Below are 22937 nucleotides of genomic sequence, written 5' to 3' on the forward strand. Positions count from 1 at the left end.
CATAACATAACTCATAATGACCCAAACCAAACCTTTCCGGTATATCCCCAACGCCGAACCATGATATCTTAAGCTTGTCTATGCTCTATGTTTCTTTTCTCTACCATTCCGGTGCACCACCGCCACAACCATTTGCTGCCATCATGAGGTCAAGCGGCTTAGTTGTCATCTTTGCACCACCAGTGGGCTTGACATATGGCTTCTTTCCTCTCAATCCAACAAACTTGATCTTGCTGTCAAGCTTAGCAAGAGGCGCCTCACCAGCCTCGCCCTTCTTGACCATCCACTTCTTTGTGCCCAAGGCGGCATCAAGCTCCTCCACAGGCGGAAGCTTGAGGTACAACATACCGTCGGCTCGAGCCTCGGTAGGGAATGTGGCAATGGAGAGAGACTCGTCTGTCTTGCAGGCACCGTTGCCAAGGTCAAAGTTGCGCTTGTGGTGAGGACATGAGACCCACGGTGAAGCACCATCCTTATCACCATTCGTCACAGCCTTGTTGGGCTCTTGGCCGATGAGACCGTCGGAGAGGATAAATGCACGCTTGTGAGGACACATTTGTTGCGTGGCGTAGTAGACGCCCTTGATGCGCCAGATGGCGAGCTGTGTGTCACCGCGCTTGATAGTAGCGGAGATACCGTTTGGCAACTCGTCAGCACCGTCAAAGTATGAAGATTCGATGATGGGTTCCCAAGAAGTCATGGACCACTTGTCCTTGAGACCTGAGAAGTTGTCTGTAGCCGCAGCGTCTGCGGGCCAGAAAGCTGGTCGCTTCTGACCACGGTCATCTTCGAGCTCCATGTTGCGTGTTGTGTCGTTTGTGTTGGCGAACTGCTTGAACTTGGCAGCGATGGCAGGGCTCTTGATAGCTTCGGCCCACTCGTCGAAGAAGCTGTCGACAAGTTCTTCCATCTGCGCCTCGAGCGAGGCATTGATGCCCAGCTTATCCTCGAGGATGACCTCTTGGAGGTATTTGATACCACCAGGGAGGTTCTCGATCCAGCGGGCTGTTCGCTGAAGCTTGTCGGCTGTGCGCATGTAGAACATGAGATATCGGTCGAGTATTGTCACGACATCAGCCGGGGGCACATCCTTGGCTAGAAGCTCGGCATGGCGAGGGTTGGCACCACCGTTCCCGCCAACGAAGATGTTCCACCCCTTCTCGGTGGCAATCAAACCGAAACTGAATCAATGTTAGCAGACAGAACAATTAAACGATGGAGGTAAAACATACTCTTTGCCTTGAGCTTCAGCACACTCTCGCACACAACCACTCACACCACCCTTGATCTTATGAGGGGCTCGAATACTCTTGTATCGCTCCTCCAGACGAACGGCCATACCGACACTGTCACTCAGACCGTATCGACACCATGTAGAACCAACGCAACTCTTGACGGTTCGCAGAGACTTGGCATAAGCGTGACCAGACTCCATACCACCAGCAACAAGCTGGCCCCAGATATCGAGAAGATCCTGCTTCTGGGCACCAAACAAGTCAATACGCTGACCACCCGTGATCTTTGTGTAGAGGTTGTACTTCTGGGCAACCTCGCCGATGACCACAAGCTTGTCGGGAGTAATCTCACCACCGGATACACGGGGGACGACAGAGTAGGTACCGTCTCGCTGGATGTTACCCAAGAAGCGATCGTTGGTCTCCTGGAGACCGTGGGTTGTCTTGTCCATAACGTGTCTGTTCCACAGCGAAGCCATGATGCTCGCTACCACAGGCTTGCACAGCTCACAACCAAGTGCCTCCTTGTCGTTTCCAGCCTCGCGCATCACTTCGCCCATGTTCTTGAGGCGTTTGACCATGATGATGTTGAACAGGTCAGCGCGAGAGTGGTTGAAGTGTGAACAGACGTAGTTGGTGACCTCCTGGCCCATAGAAGCCATAGTCTTGTTGAAGATGGTGGTTATGAGAGGAACACAACCTCCGCAGCCGGTGCCGGCCTTTGTGCACTTCCTGATACTGGCAATGTCCTTGCAAGTGCCATCCTTGACAACCTTGACAATGTCGCCCTTGGTGACGTTGTGACACGAGCACACCTGAGCATCATCGTCAAGATCATCAGTATCCTCGTCACCGTCCTTCTTGGCACCGAGAATGAGTTCACTGGGAGAAACCTCAAGCTCCTTCTGTGCCTTGACCATTGGTAGAAGCTTGACGTAGTCGCAGACGTCGCCAATCATCATACCGCCGAGAAGATACTTTCCATCCTTGGTAAAGATGTACTTCTTGTACACATTAGAGAAAGGGTCTTTGTATGTGAGAGCCTGCACAGATTTGGGCTCTTTAGCGTCGCCATTGACGAGTGTCCTGGCGTACTTGGGAGGAAGCGTCACGGGACCATCGCGATCAGCGAAGCAGTCGCCAAAACTAGCGACGTTGACTCCGAGGAGCTTGAGTTTTGTGCTCATATCGGGAGTCTTGAAGGTCTGGGGGCTGTGAAGCTTGGCTTGCGTAAGGTTGAAAGCGACGACTTCGGCCATGGCTACACCAGGCGCGATAAGACCGTATGCCATACCGCGCCAGCTGGCGCACTCTCCAATGGCGTAGATATCGGGCATACTCGTTCTCAAGTCATCGTTAACGACGATACCACCGCGCTGTCCAACCTCGAGGTTGGCACTTCTGGCGAGGTCATCTCTTGGCTTGACACCAACAGCGAAGCATAGTGTCGAGCAGCTGATCTCTGAGCCATCGTCCATGATGATTCCAGTGAGGTTGTTGTTCTCGTCAGTCTTCATGCTCGACACGCCCTTGCCGAGATTGAGGTTCACACCAAGTTGCGAGACCTGATCCGCTACCATCTTGCCACCAGTCTCGTCGACCTGTCTTGTGAGAACCCACTGACCCTTCTCAATAACATCGACTCTGTTAAAGGTCTCAAGATCGAGCATGGCCTTTGCGGCCTCAAGACCGAGAAGACCACCACCAACGACAGCTCCATTGGTGCCCTTCTTGTCGGTGGAGAACTTGATAAGCTTGTTCAAATCTTCGATTGTGCGGTAGACGAAGACACCATTTGCGTCCCAACCCTTGAGCATACGGGGAAGAATAGCGTCTGAACCTGTGGCGAGGACGAGGATGTCGTAGGGGTAGCTCTCGCCGTTTGCGCATTCGATGAATTTATCCTCGGTGTTGATGTGTGTGGCTTTTGTGTTGATGTGACAGTTTAATGAGCTTCCAGCTTCTGTGTACTGTAGATTGTTAGTGCTTGGAATGCAGTTTTGGTTCAGATTGAGAATACCCATTCTGCTGGGTTCATGTATAGTTCTTCGACCTTTCGGTGCTCGAAGAATGTTGTGAGTCCTACTCGGTTGTAGGCGAGATATGGTTCTTCCCCAACGACTGTGATGGCATATTCTTTTGATTTGGCGTCGTATTTGAGCAGCTTTTCTCTGTATCATTGTCAGATCACAAGAGGCAAGTAGTTAAATAGTGTAGATTGGCTTACATGAAAGCAATGCCCACCATACCCAGGCCAACGACCACCACACGTTTTTGTGCTGTTGCAGCCATTTCGATAAGTCAATATTAAGACAAGTATACTTGGGAGAGAAACCCAAAAAGATAGAAGGGAATATCATGGTCCCTCATGGTTATAAGTGATTCTCAGAGCCTGTTACAAAAAGAGGGTCTTCTGTACCTCAAGACCACAAACTATGGACCCCCCTCTGAAGTTTCTCCCATCTCCCTATCTAGAACGTACATCTCCGGGATAGTCCAGCTCGTGCTAAGCATTTCCGCCGTTGGGCCATAGAACGTGAGCGCATTTGCAGTTCTCGGCCAGGGCTGATCTCTGATAAGGAGACAGCGCGCCGTGGCTGAAGGACCAATCAGGGGCTGCACCCGCACGGTAGAGGCGTTTTGGCCTCCGCGGAGAAGCAATATTCTCACCAAGGGCTCGTACGTCGCAACACACCACGACAGAGCATGATATGAGGTCTCGAGGTGATTCTCATATTAGATCGCATCCGGTTTCTGGCGAAATAATTAACGCTCCAACTCATAGTTTCACCGTCCGGTCAAGTCTTTTGTGGGTTGTTGACTGATCTGTCTCGGTGAAGGATGAAGCCATCTCGAATACCCCCTAATAACAACTCAGTATACAATTGTCACTGCTCTTTCTCGACCTTATCTTGGTCTTATCTTGAAAAGATGTCCTCAGGTCCTGGATAGGGAATGGCATTGTCGAGAGTCGCTCAATTAGATTCCTCACTCAGATCCGGGTATTAGATTCCCTCGAGCTATTTTTGTGTGTTGTATCGATCGGGAATATTTACTGCCTTATTAACTAGTTCCCGTATCAACCTTTCTCCTCGGAGTGAGCCTCCTTATCAATGCCAGCATAGATAAGCCTCAATATTAACCTCTTCTGCTTTGCAACACAGCGACTCTAACTGGGCCATACCTACAGTTCCCCCACAAAGATAACACCACAGCTCAATGTCGCGGAGATTCAATTGTCAAGCATTCTCCACGGAATAGTCAACAAGAACACGCAGTGACTATGGGGCGACAGGTCCATTCTGTGGAGTCTCGGAGAGGAATCCCTGAGGCGAAGAGAGGCGAAGTTTGGTGTTCATGTCGTGTCGACCGAATGGAGATGATGTGATTTCAAACACGAATTCAGCCTTTGTTCTGGTACAAACTAAAAAACTTTTGTTGACTCCATAGATCTTCATCCCATGGTTCGATAAGATAGCAAGGGTCATATAACAAGAATGGAATACTAAAGTCTAAAGGTCTAGAATTGCATTTGCATTGCCGTAGACGGCTCTGGCCGATCGGCTGAACCTATCACACGTGTTTAGCTTTAGCCTGACGGGTACCTTAGCTGTAGAGCTCCTCCCACGTCATCGTCTCAGCCCCTCCAATCTTCTTCAACACCACAACAAACATCACCAACCTAGACAATGGCGACTGCAACCGAATCATCCTTCACATTCCCCCGAGAATATCACTTCCCCGCCTTCTTCACTCGCCAAACCAATCTCACCACACTCCATGCTCAGCGCAACAAGTGGTCCGATCTCATTCTCGCCTACGCGCGACATAACCGTATCTTCCGCCTATCGCTTTCCGAAGCAGCAGATTCAGATCTCTTTGTGAACCGAAAACTCGATCGAAGGCTACAGTTCGACGACATTCGTGATGTGATTTCTTATATGCACACAGATGGGCGTGTAGAATACGTCGGAGGCAAAACAACAGGAGATGTTGTGTTTCTATATTGGCGAAAGCCCGAAGAGTGGGCGGAGCTTGTAGAGAACTACGTCGAAGAGACGGGACAGAAGGGCAGCGTTCTTACAGTCTATGAGCTTGTCGAGGGAGATGGTACAAAAGGAAATGGTAATTTCAGTCAGGCAAGCCGATGTTATAGACCCTATAGCTAACCCTCACAGATATTCACGGCATGGACACTGATGTCCTTCTCAAAGCTCTTAACATCCTCGTCAAACGAAACAAAGCCCAAATATTCGGCCAGGACGACTCGTTAGGCGTCAAGTTCTTCTAAGTACTGAACCATACATACTCATCTCTACATAAAGCACATGCGACTTTTCCATCACAGCATGCGCACCAATATGAACCGACTACGGACTCCAACATCGCTGCCGATGTTAAACCATCCTGAACGCCATATCAAGCAACAGTCAGAGAAATGACTACTGGGAATTTCCGTAAAACTTCTCCGCCAAAAACTTGTCATCAAACCGCACCTGTTGAGCCATTGCGACATCAAGCAACCAGTCAGGTGCAACAATGCGAGGCTCCATGTTGCCGTTGTACGCCATATCACGGAATTTCTCCCAAAGCGGCTTCTCGTCGGGTTTTCCGCTACTTAATAGGTAGACCGGCTCGGGTGGCGCGTTACCCTCCTCCTCTGCCTTTGTTGGCCGAATTGTCGTCCCGCTCCGAGCCCGGTAGATCTTGAAGATCGCCCCATTGGCCTCGGCGATCGCTTTGTAGCTCTCCGCACCATTGCGGATCTTTTCCGTGCAATAGATGGGAACACCAACAAGAAGTTTGCCTCTATTTGCCTTGGCACGAGCGACGGATGTCTCAAGGATAATGTTGTGCCTTTTCTCAGCTGCATTGTCTTTGAGAATGAAATCCTCAACATCGAGAAGGGTGCCCTTGTCTAAAGACTGGTCAATGAAAGTTGACGAGATGACTGTTGGGCCGCGTGCAAGCGCGCATAGGAATTTGACAGTGCGGACAACACTTGGGGCTGCCAAATAGTCGCACGGCTGACCCTCTTGCACAATCTGTATGCCCATGTCCCGGAGTTTTCTCTGTCGTATGGTTAGAATAGATTCAAACAAATGGCTCGCGCTTACGTACTCGATCCTGATCTTCCTTACTCTTATCTCCTACCCAGCGATTGAATCCAGTCAAGACAACACGCATCTTAACGTCTGGAAGTGACGGCTTGGTCTTTTTGGTTGGCCGTTTCGCTAACGCATCGGCATCTTCATCTTCGGGCTTCTCCTCTTGTTTGGTTTTGGGGTTGTTGGTCTTCTCGGCCTGGTCGGCAGCTCGCTTTCCACCCCAGATTGTATTACCGCCCTTGGCATGTCTCTTCTTCTCCTTTTCGTAAAGCGCGATATCATCGCTCAAGCCATGCAGACGTTCCTGGGCTTTCGCTTTGGCGCTACGACTTCCTGTGGAAGCCACCGACGGCGTCTCGTTCTCCTTCCCAGTACGGCGTGGACGTATTGGAGTTGCATCTCCGATAATTCTGGTCTTCTTTCCGGACTTTTCGCTTGTTCCTCCGTTAGAGTCTTCCATCTCGACGTCCTCGTTACCAGCCTGGCCAATAACAACACCCTCTGCTGGCCCTCGTGCATATGCGTTCTCCTCTGCAGCTTCCAGGATTGCTCGCTTCCTCTTGGCTCGTGGTGAGAGCTTGGCTGGCCCCCCGGGGTAGTACTTTTCGCGCAACTTTGGCTCATCAAAGAACGTTTGCCCGATTATCTCGCCCAGGTTGGTGCGCGGAGGGAAATGATTATACTTCTTGATGTTGATGGGCGTAATTTCGCACTTGGCATAGCTCTCCTCGATCCAGAGATGGTTAACCACGGCAATCCCCCATTCAGGAGCAGCCTTGCATTTCTCGCTAGAGTCTCTAGCAGTGATCAAATGCGTATTCTCGGCTCTCATCGTTCTGGTGAACTCGGCTCCAGAAGCTTTGATCAGGTTCTCCAGGTAAATTCGTGCTTCACCACCGTAATTTGATACTGTGATACGTAGACCCTTGAATCCTTCTATACCATCCTTGGGGATCGGATAGTGTAGTAGTCGGCGGAGCGGCGATGTCCACTCGTTGTGGACGATAAGCCAGTAAAGCCAGGCCAGATTTCCGACTTCTTTGTACGCTTGCGACGCTTGAACATATTCAGGACCGTCGCGGTATTGGCAGATGAGCATGTCGCAATTCTCGACCTTATCCACGAGCTTTCCGCCCCCTCTGATGATAATTTCCCTGACCACCTTTGACAGTCGTTCGGTTATAGTCAGATCCCCGGACAGCAATACATTACGGTCCTGGAAGATAGTGACCGGTGGGCGAACAACCTCGCCATCAGAAGGCAAGGGTAGAGGGAGGTAATTCGGCGTCGGCGATGTCGCACCCGCGAGGTTTTCGTTGGAGGGTATTTTGAGCTCGTCCGAGGAAGTCTTCTTAAGAATTTCGGGATCGGGCAGTAGATAGGGACCTTCATCGATACGTTTCCCAAGTTTGAAACAATCATCGAACCTGAAGATTGTCAACGGTCAACATCACAAGCCCTCTGCGCTAGACATACCAGTGTGGCAACACAACTTTGCCTTTCCATCCCTTTTGTAGGGCAACCTGGACCTTAGGATGATCCATCGATAGGGCGCAAATATGTGTGGTTAACTTGGATGCATCTTTTGTTTCTTGTCCACCCAAAGCCACTGTAGCACCAGCAATACTCTCCTTGTCGGTCTCTGGCAGATCCGCACAAGTCACCACCACCTCAGAAAAGATCATTCTCGGATCAGGCGAAAAAGGCCTAATTTGAGCCTGTTTCCTGCGAGCTATTGAGAAGGTGATCCATTGAGTCGTCACTACAGGGATCATATGAGCCTGTGCCTCAATGTACTGAGGGAAATCGATCGTGTTGGAGATAATGTGGGTGACTTTCTCGATGGGTAATGAGCCGTCGCGTCGAGGTTCACATATTTGTGCACCATTTTCTTCTAAAATGGTTGATAGCTAGGGGTTGTCAGTATTGATAATTGAGTTTGGCAGCTTCAGATTACCTCTCCGATCAATTTGGGAGTCAGTAAATTGCTGGCGACGAACGCGATGGCGCATTCAGCAAATGTGTCGGAGGTGGCCATGTCGCGTGTTGAGGGCAAAAAGTTAGGGATGAAAGAGAACAAAACAAGGGAACAGCACCGTGGTTATGACATCAAGCAAAAAACTAATCTAAGCTCAAGAGATCAACAACAGCGGGAAGATATTAGGTGGATGTAGAAGAAACCGTGGGGTGCCTAGAAGCTATTGTGAAGCTGCAGACGCGCCGACCACTCAACGCGAGAGTTTGACGCGTGCACGTGACCATAATGTCCACACAAATGGCCTTTCTTCAGTTGGGAAGGCGGGTCAATGATGAAGGTGGTACAAAGGGTACCAAACACCAGGCATAAGAGAAGTCGGTTGTTATGAGAGCAAATCTTTTGATATGACTATTGTACAAGACAGGAGAGTCACGCTTTGGTATCAAAGGCTATCATGGGCAGTTCCAAGGGACACGTATGTCTAAGGGTTGTATTAATATAGTATCGACATCTCCCTCCCAAGTTCATCATCCGAATATATATTCTCCATAAGAATTCATCCCAACATATTTTCATCTCAAAAACCAAAACGCCCAACACCGATGCAATGCTATAACATGTCATTAAAATGGCGTATACCTGTTCCTGTTCCTGTTCCTGTTCCTTTTCTTTAGCCAACCACGCCCAATGGCCCCTCTACGACCTCCTCCAAAGAGGCCAAAGCCACTGCTGCTCCCATCAGGGAGCTCTCCTTTGCTGACACAAGCTTGATTGTTCTGTTTCCAGACTTTTCCGTCTTGTCAGCCGCTACCAGGTCATTCAGATATGACTGGCAACTATCAAGATAGCCAGGGTAGCTCTCAATAACGCCACCGTTGTAGGCTACTGTCGTCTCAGCCAGATCACGGTCTGCTTCCGCGCTGTCTCGCTCAGATGATCCAGGTGATAGTGTGGAAACGAACTTGTTCTGGCTGTCGATGCGCAAGTTCCAGAAAGCGTGTACTCCAGCAGCAGCAAGCGCACTTGACCGCCTGGAGATCAACCCGGCTAGCTGCTTGAGGAATGATATATCAGCAGCTGTGGGGGTTTGGCTCGATGGGTGGCGAGAGGAAAATTGCTTGCGCGCCTCTTCGGCATCGGAGCTCGTATCCCTATGATCGTTAGCATGCTGAAGCTGGATAATCTTGAGTCTGAAACTTACCCCTCAATGATAGAAAGTGTCTCGGTTGAGAATGAGTAAGGTGTCTCCAGGGACACAGGAACAACACCTCCAAAAACCCCAGTGGACTCGATCGCCTCAACAAGCGCCAGTCTACAAATCTCGCCCAGATAGAAGCCGCTGACCATGTGCTCTAAAGGCTGAAACTCAGGTCGGGAGTGGTTCGCCAATAATTGCCGATCCCACCTTGTCAAGGGCAAGATATCACGTCCCATCATGCTGATCTCGCTGTTGATGATGACATGCGTCGCTTTCTCGAACCATTGAGGAGGACGCTCGCCAAATTTGACACGTCCGATGGCAGACACAGGAAGATAGGCAGCAAGGTTGACGCCAGTACCAAGGATGAGACCGAACCTTGTTGTGGGGTGGTTATACGACTCCGATAGTAAGCATGCACTGGAGTCGTTGACGATAGCGCGAAGTTCTACGTTGAGACCGCGGTTTAAGCAGGCTGTTCGTACGATCTCTCCAAGATCTTGACCTAACAACCCATTGCACGCAGCGAAGCCCTTACCCATCCCTTGCAACTTGCCACCTGCTAGTGATGTTTGTCTAACGAATATTAGCTCTGGACGAAAGGATGGGTGGAATAAGCATACTCAATGGGAAAGCTCCATGCCATTGACATAGGCAAAGGCCCATCAGATCTATCTTGCTGCTCTAGCTCTGCTGATAGAGTTTCAAGTATTCTCTCGGCCATCCAGTCAAAGAACAACATGCCTTCTAGGGCTTTGATCTCAGGTGTGATGCGGAAGTTCCTCATGCTCACGATCCTGCTCTGCTCTCCGATATTGGACACGCGACCACACAGTTCCACCAATGCTACTCTGAGGGTCGACCCACCAACATCCAATGCCACAAAGCGGCCAACCTCTGTACCTCTTGGTAGTTGATGACTGTATGACGGTAGCATACACTCCATATCAGTTTCTAGTCGCTCTAGGAGTTGTTTTCGTAGGTTGTTGGATAGTTCTCGTAGGCCATCTTGACTGACAGGGTCGAGGAATAGAGCCTCTGCCTCTTTGAGAAAGTCCTGGGCAGATTTGCGTGGCGTATTGGCGGCTCGCGTCTTTGTGTTTGTCTCAAGTCCCAGAGAGCTGCCCCAGTAAGCCAAGAGTGACTGAACTAGTGATTTCCCCCGAAGGAGGCTTTTGATGATGGCAGCCAAGAGTGTCTTTTGAAAAGTCGCTGACATGATGGTAACGAGTGATTATGGAAAATAGAAACGAAGGGGGAAAGGAAACAAGGTTTGAGTCATGGACACGGCAGAATGTAAATAGTCCAAGAGAATGCGAAAGGAAGAGGTTGAAGCAACCGCCCTCGAAGGAATAGATGGGATGGGATGGGATGGGGTGAGGGTGAGAATCTTACGCCCCGATGGATGGACCAACTGCTACTACTACTACTAGCAGGTGGAGAGTGTCTGATGGACAGGCACAGGTTCCTGGATAGGTAGCTCAGACGAGGGGAGATCTGAAGGAAACAACACGAAGATGAAGATGGAGATGGGCCACCTCTGATGGGACATGCCAGGAGTAGAAGGGGTCAAAGCATGAGAAGGGACGGATAGAGCGGAGCAGACGACAACAGAGTCCCGCAGAGAGGAAGCAGAAAGAGAGTCGACGTTGCAAGGGGAAGAAGTCGGTCTGGTCGAATTCAGTTTCAGTGCAGTTCACGCTGTGTCATGGAAGCAGAGGGAGAGCAAGAGTGCAGGTGAAGGCAAGTGGTAATTGGTAGTAGTAATGTATCATATCGCCTCCAATTCGTCCATGAGATCAAAACCAACGTCGCACAGCGAAAGCGCCCGCTCACGCACCCGCTCTCTCACAGTCACAGGCGACAGGCGACAACCGCCACAGCGATGCGAGCCAGCAAATTAGTGAGCAGAAGCGCCTGTAACTGTAATTGTCATTGTAGGTGGCCTTTGGCCTCTGTGTGGCCTTGGAGTTTGTTGGGTCAGACGGGGTCGAGGATCGTAGCCAGATGGGGGGGGGGATGTTAGTTAGTAGGTTGTAACGTAACGTTGCGTGTGAGTGTGAGTGCGCCGTGAGAAAGTGGATGGTATTCCATTAGTGAGTAACATGGGCCCGTCACGTTTTAATTGTTAGTGTGCACCGCTACTATTGGAGGCTGAAAGGCCGCCTCAACAATCTCCATAAATTCAGAGGGTTCATCTGATTTTACATGTTACTTCAAACTTGTCCTCGTTACACAGACATCGCCAAGGAACGTAATTTGAAACAATCTGCCCTTCTTCGGCGCGTCTACCTTTATCCTGGACCCCTGCAGGTATTGAAGTGACCTTGCCACGAGCATGAGCAAGATCAATATCCTGGAACCAATCCTGTCATCGGCTAGTGCGCTTACACGGCATTAATTCTTGATTATCTTGAGGGATGTGACCTCGGTCCAGGTCCATTGCTGAGGCGTAGAATTCACCTAACGACAAAGTTCCAGAAATAAGGTATCCAATACGAACAAAAGAACTCTATCATGCTTCCACCTCCCCTAAAGAGAAATCGGGATGCCGAGACCTATGTATGTACCATGGATCTGATAACATCCCTCCAACGCTACCTTACATCGGAGCTAATGCCGGCTACTGTATATCACTGACTATATCCGTCTTTGCCCCGTTGTAGAAACAAGCAAGCTTGGCTCTGGCCAATGGAAGCAGAAAGCAACCTTGACAACATTACCTATCTTGGATGAACAAGCAATACAGTGCGGCTTCTCAAACATTGTCAAACTTCATAGTAAACGTTTCATTCCCTCCACCGCGAATCATTGCACTTATCGTGACTTGCTATCCAACCTTACATTGCCCACTGACCGAAGTCGCTCTCCCCACGCTCCATCATGAATGGCAGTGGGAAAGCAGAAAGTAAAGTGGCGTCCTACCCATCTCGGGCAGTGGCTCCTATCATGATGCAACGGGTCCCCATGGATGGCAAGTGACTCTCTCTTGGTAGGTAGTGACTTGTGCGCCTTTGATAAACTCTCCTCATAAGCAACTGACTCCTCGAAAGTGTAATCATATTTCTTAAACCCCCAACACACTCAACAACTCCTACCAAAACTCCATTACTTGATAACCTCATTTCTAAACCCAGCACTTATAACATCATCACCCACTACCAATAACACAACCACATACATCATGCGGCTCATCATCCGTGACGACGAGACTGAGGCATGCAAGTATGTCGCCAATTACGTCGTGGAGCGCATCAACGCCTTCCAACCCACACCCGAGCATCCCTTCATCCTCGGCCTCCCGACAGGCTCTAGCCCTATCGGAGTGTATGATATGCTAGTACGCAAGTACAAGGCTGGCGAGGTACGCTGCATCACCTCATCCTATAGCAGCATCTAACAATAGCAGGTCTCTTTCGAGAATGTAGTCACCTTCAACATGGACGAGTACGTCGGTCTTCCTCGAGACGACCCAAACTCCTACCACTCCTTCATGTGGAAGCACTTCTTCTCTCATGTCAACATTCATCCTTCCAACGTCCACATACTCGATGGCAACGCTGCCAGCCCGGAAGCCGAATGTGATGCATACGAGGAAGCTATCAAGGCAGCTGGTGGTATTGATCTCTTCTTGGCCGGTATTGGTGAAGACGGTCACATCGCTTTCAACGAACCCGGATCAAGCCTTGCCAGTCGCACTCGAGTCAAGACATTAGCATACGACACCATTCTATCCAACTCGCGCTTCTTTGACAACGATGTAAGCCGGGTGCCAAGAATGGCATTGACTGTGGGCGTCCAAACTGTCCTTGAAGCAAGAGAGGTTGTTGTCATTATCCTTGGAGCCCGCAAGGCGCTTGCATTGCAAAAATGCGTCGAACAAGGCGTCAATCACATGTGGTCACTATCATGCCTTCAGCTCCACCCTCATCCTATGATTGTCGTCGACGAGGACGCCACATTGGAACTTCAGGTAAAGACAGTCAAGGTAAGCGACTCTTCCTCCCATAATGAGCCTCCGCTAACATGGACGACAGTACTTCAAGAGCATCGAGAAAGTTGCTCGCGAGCAGGGATTCGAGCAGATTCTTCCCTCCAAAGTACGAACTGGCAACGTCGCTATCCCTGAAACCAAGATTCAGAGAGCTCAGAGTCCTGCGATTATCGCTCCGGAGCCGATTGCTTCACATCTCTTGCGAGCGACACCTGCGGGCGACTACTCTATGAGAACCCCTTCGCCCGATTTGTTCCCCGACCGAATGGCATCGCGTATCCCAGAACCGAACCTGAACCGCAGACTTACGCCCAACCTCGAAGTTCAGACCGACGTCCCAAAGACGAAAGTTGAGATGATCGATAGCGCCGTCGCCATGTCTCCAGACGCCCCTGTCTCGAACTTGCTTCAGCCGATGACAGCAAACATTAAGGCAATGCGATCACCGTCGCCAGACCTAGTTCCCGACAGTATGGCCTCGCGCATTCCTGAGCCAGATCTGAGCCGCAGGTTGACACCCAACCCCGAACTTCAGAAGAAACAAAACACCGTCGGGGCGCATTAAACGTGATAGGTGGATATATTGTGATTGGAATAGTAAAAAAGAAATGGAGACCAGGGAGGTCTTGTTCAGTCGCTGCAGGGTTGGTTCAGGAACGAAATTATCAGATTGTATCAATATGACTACAACAATAGTATTTTTAGCCCCGTATCCGATTAAGGCGTTTGAGTCAGGTTAGGGATAGAATACAAATACCGCCGGTGGCTTTTAGATAGGTTGCCTATTGGAGTTTATGGGTGTTACGTGTAGCGTCTTTTGGCGTGGAAGCGTTTGGGGGAAAAGTGTCATTTCTTGGAAATCGATTGCGATCTAGGACGACTGGAAGATACACAAGTGTTCAATACGATCTAATGTCTCTTGTAACTTGAGAATTCAGTCTGTGTATAGATTCACTCTCGAGCAGCATGAGCATGATTCAACAACATATGCGGTGTTTTGTAGTACGTACTTTGCAATGACCAATTGTCGCATTAGAATTCTCGGGTATCGATGCAAACCATCTCATGCCCTCAATGGTGGGTTATTAGCCGTCCACCTAATGTGTATATACTTGCTCACAATGTGCTATAATCCCAAACAGACTCCCCGTTTCCAGAATGCCCGTACAAAAGCTTAAGTATATAATATACAGGAAATCGGCTTTTCCAACAATTCGTAACTCATCAGTCTCAAGCACCTGTTGTGCTTCAGTCAGAGGCAAAGTACCGCTTGGCCTTGCTCTTGAGCTGTTGTGCCTTCATCTCGGGTGGCATGATAGTGTGATGGACCACGTGAGGCCGATAAACAGCATCTACAGGCGGCATCCTGGTGGAGGTTAGTAACGTGAAAGTGGAGAGATCCAACAAAGTGGTAACGTACCAATCATCCACAGTCAGTGGAAAGTATTCGTACAAGGGATCGGCACCCTCATCTGCAGGACTGTTTTCCCTGTTCGCCCCTGCGGTTGTGTAGCCTTTGCCAGAATTGGGACTGTGCAGCTCGGCACTCGAGCGGTTCGGGCTTCTCTCGTCTTCTGATAGCGACAGGTTGATCGGCAGAGATGCATTCTGACGTGGGAGTGAATTTTTATTACTGTGGGAATTTGCTGCTTTAGCAGAATTGTTTGGATCGGTGGACCAAGCTGGTATCGGGGGTCTGGTCATTGTTGGCGATAAGGCGACTCGCTTTGCCGGATGTGGACTTGCAACGGGTTGAGGACTGGGTAGTGGATGGGTCATTGACCCAGGTGTTGCCCAGTCGTTCGGCTGCTTATCTGTCAGTTTCGTCCTTTGCATACATGAACTGATTTGTGTCTTACCTGGAGATTTCCAGCAGGAGGGAATCTTTGCGTGAAGTTCGTCGAATTCTCCCGTTCGAGTTTAAGGGTTGGGTGGTCGACATTAGACGTCGATGTGCTTCTCCTCTCAAATCTCTTGTCGCCTGTAAGAGGAACGTCCTTCCTGCTGTCGAAGTTTCTGGGACTCCGGCCGCGAACAATGACTGGGCCAGATTTGATCTCCGATATTTTTATGAGTTCACCAGCCTGTGTCTTTCCTAGCAGGGTGATCTGGACTACGTAGTGCTGTTGCAAGCCCTTTCTTCTGCCGTTGTTGGCAGTAGCATGCTTGAACTGAAGCCGTTTCCAAGATATAGGCAAAGAAACACGATGTGCGTCGATCTCCTGGCCTGTCGTTATATCCAGTGTGATAGTAGGTGGTGCTGAAACGCCTTTTGAGTCATCACCTCCCTGGGGATTGGCGTTCTTCCAGGGGATCGATATTATTTCTGTAGCCTTTCCTTCGATGGATTCGATGGCTGCAATAGTCGCTACTAACTCGAATATTTGAATGTGTTGGCCTTGTTCATTCACAATATTCCTGATTCCGCGAGGGAGAGTGATCTGCCCCGAACACTGCCAGAGGTTGCGACGATAACAAGTCAATTCCATCGGGCGTCCGCTTGATTCTCCTCCGAAGACATCCTCGGCAACGAAGAACATGCCGTACAATTCAGCCGTCATGCCGGCGTCAACGAATTGGTTGTTCTCGTTGACAATGGTAGCGTTGGAAACGGGAGCGGAGAACCCAAGAAGCTTATTATCGGGCTCCTGGGGAGATGATTCCTCATGCAGGGCATCTTGATTCGGCGGAGGATCGAATTGCTGTCGAGTCGAATATGAGAAGGGATCTTCGAAGGTCGAGGAAAAGGCATCCAAGTCATACGAGGTGCCGAAAGGTAGAGTCTGCAGTGCAGCCCCATCACTGTAGATGTTAGCTTGACTAGCCCCCAAGCCAAAGTTGCGCGCGCGTTGCAAGTGCGCCTGCAGTGCTTACAGAAGTGATTCATCAAATGGCATATCCTGGTCGAACACGTCCATATTCATACTCTGAGAGTGGGCAGATCCAAAGTTCATCGCCATCGCTTCGCTGGAAGAGGCGCCAGTTGGCAGCCCCGACATTGAGTTGTAGGTTGACATGGCATTGTTCAGTTGAGAAGATCCGTCAAAGTCTCATTGGCGCGGCGGGGGAGACAGCGACACAACGTGATCGCGCAAGTATGTGAAACGGTGCAAAGGGATGAGAAATATCTGGCGACACCGGCGATGACGGGTTGTTTCCCCGGTAGAGCGCCGAGGGTTTGGAGCGACGAGCAAACAGAAGCCGAAAGAGAAGATAAGACAAGTTCAAGGCCGAGCAGAGCGAGGTAGAGATAGTCAGGTAGTAGTCTATGAGGAGAGGCGGAGGCGGAGACGGAGGGAGTGTGGAGGGCCTGGGCTGCCGACCTCCAGCTCCAGCTAACTCACTCTACGGGCTCCGGCTACTGTAGGTTTGTGGAGGAGAGACCCACTGGGCTGGCCGACCCTTTACTGTTCCCAGCGATGGGTTCTGAAAGTTGATTGGCATTCGCTTCAACAATTGGCCGAGACAGAGCTTCATGTGAAGACTCGAGACCCCGCGGGCATTGTTATCTGCTGGAGGGCAGCGCTATATAAGAGGAAGCTTTATTAGTTGTTGTTTCTGGCGTTGTTTGCCATTTCGGCATCTTCCAGGAGGGTTTTGTTGTTCGTCAAAGTCAATTAAAATGAAGCACGACGTTGGCCACGTTTACAGTAATATTTTATTTATTAATGCTCCCTTCATGCCCAATGCTCTCTAGGTCTTTGCCTTTCTAATAATAATGCTCTCTTAATTCTAGTTTCTGTTTCATGCAGCATACCTATTCTTATCATGAGGCCCGGAACCAACAGCAACGGCAAGCCAACCAAACTTTCACATCAACTTGCTCTCCTTGGCAGAATCGGACACCCTCTCACCAAACTTCCACACTTCGTCCAGTACAAGAACTTCATTCGTTCCCCTGACTTCACCCTGGCTTTCGTATCCGTCTGACAAAATCACCAGATCTGCGTCAGCCCCCGATTCTAGTGAACCCTTGACTCCCTGTAAGCCAAGCATTGCGGCCGGTGTTGATGTGACCGCTCCAAGTGCCTGAGGAATACTAGCCCCAGTCCACCGTCTGAAATTATTGACACACTCGAGGAGAGTGATTGAGCTGACAAGAGTTAGATACAGGGCTCCGTAGGGTAAATCAGTACGTACCTCCCAGCAATCGTGTCGGAGTTCTCAAGGAGCAATTTAGAACCCTGCTTGACAATGTTGCATGTGTACTCTCCGTTTGTCCACGGATAGGCTCCATCCGGGAGACCAACAAGATGCATAGCATCCGTGACCAGGATAAATCCATCAGGATGAGCGCTGTATGCGATCTTGATAGTCGTAGGATGCAAATGAATGCCATCTGAGATGATGCCAAAGTAAGGTCGTGGCAGACTCTCGGCCTTGCCCAAAACTCCAAAGACGCCTGGGTTTCTGTGGTGCAACGGGCGCATGGCATTGAAGAGGTGTGTAATCATTATAGCACCCTTACTGACAGCTTGCGATGTCTCTTCGTATGTTGCCTCGGTGTGGCCAACTGAATAGATGATTCCTCTTGATGTGATCTCTGGGATGAGGTTCATCATCTGTCCGCGTTCCGGCGCTGCTGTAATCATCTTGATCGGCGTCGGCGAGCCATCGGAACGAGGGGTCATGTTCTCACGACCATAACATTGCTCAATGTCCTCTATCGATTCAGCTTGTGTGAGAACATCGACATTGTGAACTCCGTTCTTGGTGGGACTCAAGAACGGACCCTCGCAGTGAGCACCAAGGGACTCGGCGCCGTGAGCCGGGATCCGCAGTTCCCCAGACGGGCCAAGATACGGGAGGGCCTGACAGGCGTTAGCTTCATGTACGATTGCCCCACCAAAGATATGAAGGCGTACCTTTTGGTATAATTCAGGCCGTTGGCTGGTGATGGTTGGGATGTATGATGTGACCCCTGTCTTGACGAGTAGTCGATTGATCTTTTGGATATTTTTACCGTATTCGGACATGTCATCCAGTAGAGTTGAGAAGTTGAAGCCGAAGGCACCGTTGAGCTGGCACTCAATCAGACCTGGTGCAATGATGCGTCCACCAAGATCAAGAGTATTGTCAGGCATGTTGCGGCCACCATAGAATGAAGCCTGGCTATCGATGATCTTGCCAGTGATGGAGCTGACCCAAAGGTCCTCCCAGACCAAGTCGTTGCCTTTCAGCAGCCGACAGTTGGTGAATTTAGTGAGGCCATTCTTGGGTAGGGTCGGCGAGACGGCGATAGGCATACTGAAGATGGGCTGGGGGTCTGTGATGAAGAATTAGATATCTCAAAGTGGATTTTTTCGGTGTTGTCTATCTTGAGTTGAAAGTCCCTAAGGACAATGAATCATATAAAACGAGATGCGAGTCGTGGGATACTAGTATTTTCTAGAGAGTTTCGTCCTCAGAAGCATAAAGCCCTATCAAGCCGCCGACAACGGCCACGTTTTTTCCCAGATAACATGGAAAAAGTCATTTCGTCATTACTGCGAGCGATTCAGTAACCGTGCCATCTGGACCCAAGCGGACGGTGCCATCGTCGAAGCCGTGATAGTGAGACTGTGTGGAGATGATTTTGGTCTGAACGTGGTATGGTTCCCTTTTGCTATGTTGCTGTGCATATTGACAGCCAGAGACCAGGGTGCAGTGGAATAAAAAGACCATGCCATCCGTCCATTTTTGCCTCACAAGTAATGTTCATCCTTACCTGGTTCAATCTCTCACGTCTCGACACAACGTGAAACGGACCTCTCTGTCACCGACCATTTGTTGCTGTTGTTCCATGTAACGTTAACTCATGGGGCGTAACCCATCAAATCGCCTGCCATAAAGAAACAGCCAACGAACAGCACGACCCCACTTCCCTATCGCCCAGCAGCTGGCTCCTTCCGGAACTGACCAATCAATATACACCAATCACATCAGCCGAGGTTTAGGCGGTCGGCAGCATTCCACCTCCACTCCAATGGCCCCTCCTCCTGCTGGGTCAGCGTCTAGCTCATCCTCTCGAGAAGGCTACCGCAGTGTCAATGCATCTCATCGTTACCTCAAGCACGCGGGGCCATCAAGGGGTGAGCCAGAACCACAGCAGAAGAGATCAAAGTATCATGTGACGAGACATCGACGCCGCCCAACCATCATGGCCCATACAGACAACAGCGACCTCGATCCAGCATGGCAAGATCTCGACCGGTACGTACCCACTCACCTCACCTCACCTCACCTCACTTCACTTCCTGTCGGTCCCGTCGAGGCGCGTCTCCGGACGGCGCGGGACCGTCAAGGGGCCGTCTCTCCACTCTTCGGCTCCGAATCTCGGCGAATATCCATCCATCCATTCACTTGACATCATGATACTAACTGGCTGTCCCGTAGTGCTATTGGGCAGATCCTGATAATGGGCTGGGATGGCACTGAAGTTACCCCCCAGATCAGGAGCCTCATTGAGGATCATCACCTTGGTTCCATTATACTTACAGCCAAGAACCTTAAATGTGAGCTCTACTTACAGACACCTGTCTTACTTCATCACTCTAACGTTGTCAAGCTGCTCAGCAAACAGCAGAACTGGTCCAGGAATTACAGACCATTGCTAGGAATGCTGGTCATTTACAACCTCTTCTCATCGCCCTCGATCAGGAGAATGGAGGAGTCAACAGTCTTTTTGACGAAGACTACGTATGCCAGTTTCCCAGTGCCATGGGTGTCGCAGCTACTGGTCGAGCCGACCTAGCATATGAAGTGACAAAGGCTACTGCCACGGAGATCTCGGCATGTGGTGTCAACCTCATGCTAGGACCCGTCCTTGATGTATTGAATAATGCTCGCTACCAGCCTTTAGGAGTGCGTGCTACCGGTGACGACCCCCAAGAAGTATCACAATATGGCCTGGCGGCTCTACGAGGAATTCGAGATGCTGGAATTGCTTCATGTGGAAAGCATTTCCCATCGTACGGAAATCTCAACTTTCTGGGCTCAAACCTAGATGTGCCCATCATCACTCAAACACTAGAGGAACTCAGCATCAGCGCTCTGGTTCCATTTCGAAATGCCGTTGCATCGGGAAAACTGGATGCTATGTTCATTGGAGGCTGCGGCATATCCAATCCGTCCATGAATGTGAGTCATGCTTGTCTTTCAGATCAAGTTGTGGATGAGCTCCTGCGCGATGAGCTTGGATTCAACGGAGTCGCAATCTCAGAGTGCTTGGAGATGGAGGCTCTCAGTCATGAACTTGGTGTACAGAATGGTGTTATCATGGCCGTCGAAGCAGGCTGTGATCTTGTCCTCCTCTGCCGTGCCTATGACGTCCAACTTGAAGCTATCAAAGGCCTGAAGCTCGGTTACGAAAATGGTATTGTGACGAAGGAGCGGATTTTCACCTCCTTGAGAAGGGTACTTAACCTGAAATCGACCTGTACCTCCTGGGAGAAGGCGTTGAACCCTCCAGGCATTTCTTTGCTTTCTCAACTTCATCCATCTCATCTTGCTCTATCACTCCAAGCCTACGATGATTCCATCACAATCATTCGAGATAAGGAGAAACTTATCCCACTCACAGCCTCAATGCATCCCGGAGAGGAGCTTCTCTTGTTGACACCTTTAGTCAAGCCGCTGCCTGCATCTTCACTCACCAAAAAGTTGCTGGCAGCCAAAGACAGCCAGAATCAAGCAGAAGGGCAGCATGAGATGTGGGCGCATAATGGTCGTGACCGAAGCGCGATATTGAGCGGAGAGGGGGTTTTCCGAGAATTTGGCAAATCTCTTGCTCGAGCTCGTAATGAAAAGTTACTCCACACAAGCTATACGGCTAATGGAGTTCGTCCAGGTAACACTCTTAGACTTTAGTAGATGGCATTCACTCTGACCAGATTTAGTTCACGAAAACCTGATCCACAGAGCATCTTGCATCATTATTGTCACGGCTGATGCCAATCGAAACCTTTACCAAGCTGGCTTCACTAAGCATGTTGACATGATGTGCTCTATGCTTCGAACCAGGGGCCAAAAAAAGCAACTGATCGTAGTGGCAGTCAGCTCTCCGTATGATTTTGCAATGGATAAATCCATTGGCACATACCTCTGCACCTTCGACTTCACCGAGAACGCTCTCCATGCTCTTGCAAGGACGCTGGTTGGAGAAATCGCACCCCTTGGAACTCTCCCCGGTACTCTGCGTAAGAGCAAGAAGGTTCTCAAGTCCAGACAACACTGGCTGGTAGAAGAATACAGTGCGAAACGTGACGCATCTGCTTTGAACGACCTACTTCGAGCCGTTCACCGAGCAAGCGCACCAGACTTGCAGTTCCTACGCACAACAACTGCTGCTTCCTTTCAGCTCAATAATGCCAATATTGCCGAATCACATTTTGTGGTTAGAAACAGCAGCACTAACGCTTTGTACGGCTTTGCTGCTACATACTTTGTTCACGGTGTTGGTATCCTTGGGGGTGTCTTTGTCGAGCCCACCAAACGTGACGTATCGATCGGGAGGTCCCTTCACCGACGGGCGCTCAGAAGTCTCATGCAGCGACGAGGAATCAAGCAAGTCCAGATAGGGTCAGCTTTTCCTGGGGTTTTCCTAGGCATTCCCAACGATGTCGAGGTCAACACAATCAAAGAGTGGTTTGCGAACAGCGGCTGGGATGTTCAGTTTCCACGACGCATATCAAACATGATTTTACAGGATGTGGCAAGCTGGTCTGCCCCGGAGGGTTTGTCCCAGAGTATTCAAAGAGCTGGCATTAGCTTTGACCTCATTCATGATTTGGACAACGCGGATGGTGTTCTCAGCCATGTCCGTAACAACGCAAATCCTGAGGTATTAGAGCTGTACCGTCATGCGCTGTCAGAATCGAAGTTGAGTGGGATTGTGCGAGCCAAGGATGCGACAGGTGCCTTGTTGGGTACGATCATTGTTTGCAAGCAGCGCAGTCCATTGGAAACTCATATTCCTTCATTGGTGTCACGCTCTGAGGACATCGGTGGCATTATTGCTCCAGTTGTGCCTCCTGGACCACAAGCAACTCTCGCTTTACAAGGCTTGACGCTCATGGGTATTCGTCAGGCCAGGAGTCACAAAGCTACAAAAGTGGTCCTTGGTTGGGTAAGTCAAACAGCCTATCCAACCTCTCGATATCGCTAACATATCAGGTTGTGGATGATGGTTCCGAGTCCCTCACAGCGATGGGCTTTGAGACACTCCAAGAGTTCGAGGAAATCACAAACTCCCCAGAAAATGTAACTATCCCTCACTTCTAAAGCAACAGCAGCTACTGACAGACAACAGTTTTCCAGCATACTATGAATAAAGGAACACAACGGATGTGTTATCACGAATCCACCGGGAATTTTATGATTAGCGAATGAAATACATGCTACCTTGAAGAATATGTTTTCTAAGTTTTGCTACATCCTAAGTTAG

General features: G+C 49.9%; 8 protein-coding genes across 8 annotated transcripts; 3 read left to right on the plus strand and 5 right to left on the minus strand.

The window, feature by feature from the left end:
- Positions 1 to 100: 100 nt before the first annotated feature.
- On the minus strand, positions 101 to 3527 carry FTJAE_4276 (nitrite reductase; the record flags this gene model as incomplete). Its single annotated transcript, XM_037350663.1, has 4 exons — positions 101 to 1181; positions 1233 to 3205; positions 3256 to 3406; positions 3463 to 3527. 4 exons carry the CDS (start codon positions 3525 to 3527, stop codon positions 101 to 103), a joined length of 3270 nt encoding a protein of 1089 aa, XP_037208635.1.
- A 1397-nt stretch (positions 3528 to 4924) lies between these two features.
- On the plus strand, positions 4925 to 5526 carry FTJAE_4277 (uncharacterized protein; the record flags this gene model as incomplete). The annotated part of the gene is made up of 2 exons (XM_037350664.1): positions 4925 to 5360; positions 5414 to 5526. The coding sequence occupies 2 exons, from the start codon at positions 4925 to 4927 to the stop codon at positions 5524 to 5526; spliced, it is 549 nt and encodes a 182-aa protein (XP_037208636.1).
- Positions 5527 to 5677: 151 nt separating this feature from the next.
- On the minus strand, positions 5678 to 8381 carry FTJAE_4278 (uncharacterized protein; the record flags this gene model as incomplete). The annotated part of the gene is made up of 4 exons (XM_037350665.1): positions 5678 to 6307; positions 6357 to 7770; positions 7820 to 8253; positions 8301 to 8381. 4 exons carry the CDS (start codon positions 8379 to 8381, stop codon positions 5678 to 5680), a joined length of 2559 nt encoding a protein of 852 aa, XP_037208637.1.
- Positions 8382 to 8991: 610 nt separating this feature from the next.
- On the minus strand, positions 8992 to 10738 carry FTJAE_4279 (hexokinase; the record flags this gene model as incomplete). The annotated part of the gene is made up of 3 exons (XM_037350666.1): positions 8992 to 9472; positions 9523 to 10095; positions 10143 to 10738. The coding sequence occupies 3 exons, from the start codon at positions 10736 to 10738 to the stop codon at positions 8992 to 8994; spliced, it is 1650 nt and encodes a 549-aa protein (XP_037208638.1).
- A 1965-nt stretch (positions 10739 to 12703) lies between these two features.
- FTJAE_4280 (glucosamine-6-phosphate deaminase) lies at positions 12704 to 14078 on the plus strand (the record flags this gene model as incomplete). The annotated part of the gene is made up of 3 exons (XM_037350668.1): positions 12704 to 12883; positions 12929 to 13507; positions 13557 to 14078. 3 exons carry the CDS (start codon positions 12704 to 12706, stop codon positions 14076 to 14078), a joined length of 1281 nt encoding a protein of 426 aa, XP_037208639.1.
- Positions 14079 to 14761: 683 nt separating this feature from the next.
- Positions 14762 to 16512, minus strand: FTJAE_4281 (acid phosphatase; the record flags this gene model as incomplete). Its single annotated transcript, XM_037350669.1, has 4 exons — positions 14762 to 14879; positions 14934 to 15319; positions 15373 to 16315; positions 16388 to 16512. 4 exons carry the CDS (start codon positions 16510 to 16512, stop codon positions 14762 to 14764), a joined length of 1572 nt encoding a protein of 523 aa, XP_037208640.1.
- Positions 16513 to 17323: 811 nt separating this feature from the next.
- Positions 17324 to 18759, minus strand: FTJAE_4282 (n-acetylglucosamine-6-phosphate deacetylase; the record flags this gene model as incomplete). Its single annotated transcript, XM_037350670.1, has 3 exons — positions 17324 to 17606; positions 17654 to 18324; positions 18379 to 18759. The coding sequence occupies 3 exons, from the start codon at positions 18757 to 18759 to the stop codon at positions 17324 to 17326; spliced, it is 1335 nt and encodes a 444-aa protein (XP_037208641.1).
- Positions 18760 to 19652: 893 nt separating this feature from the next.
- FTJAE_4283 (beta-n-acetylhexosaminidase) lies at positions 19653 to 22774 on the plus strand (the record flags this gene model as incomplete). Its single annotated transcript, XM_037350671.1, has 5 exons — positions 19653 to 19705; positions 19889 to 20007; positions 20061 to 21341; positions 21391 to 22619; positions 22667 to 22774. The coding sequence occupies 5 exons, from the start codon at positions 19653 to 19655 to the stop codon at positions 22772 to 22774; spliced, it is 2790 nt and encodes a 929-aa protein (XP_037208642.1).
- Positions 22775 to 22937: the final 163 nt, after the last annotated feature.

This window comes from Fusarium tjaetaba (assembly GCF_013396195.1).
Source record: "Fusarium tjaetaba strain NRRL 66243 chromosome Unknown NRRL66243_c0000083, whole genome shotgun sequence".
Lineage (NCBI taxonomy): Eukaryota > Fungi > Ascomycota > Sordariomycetes > Hypocreales > Nectriaceae > Fusarium > Fusarium tjaetaba.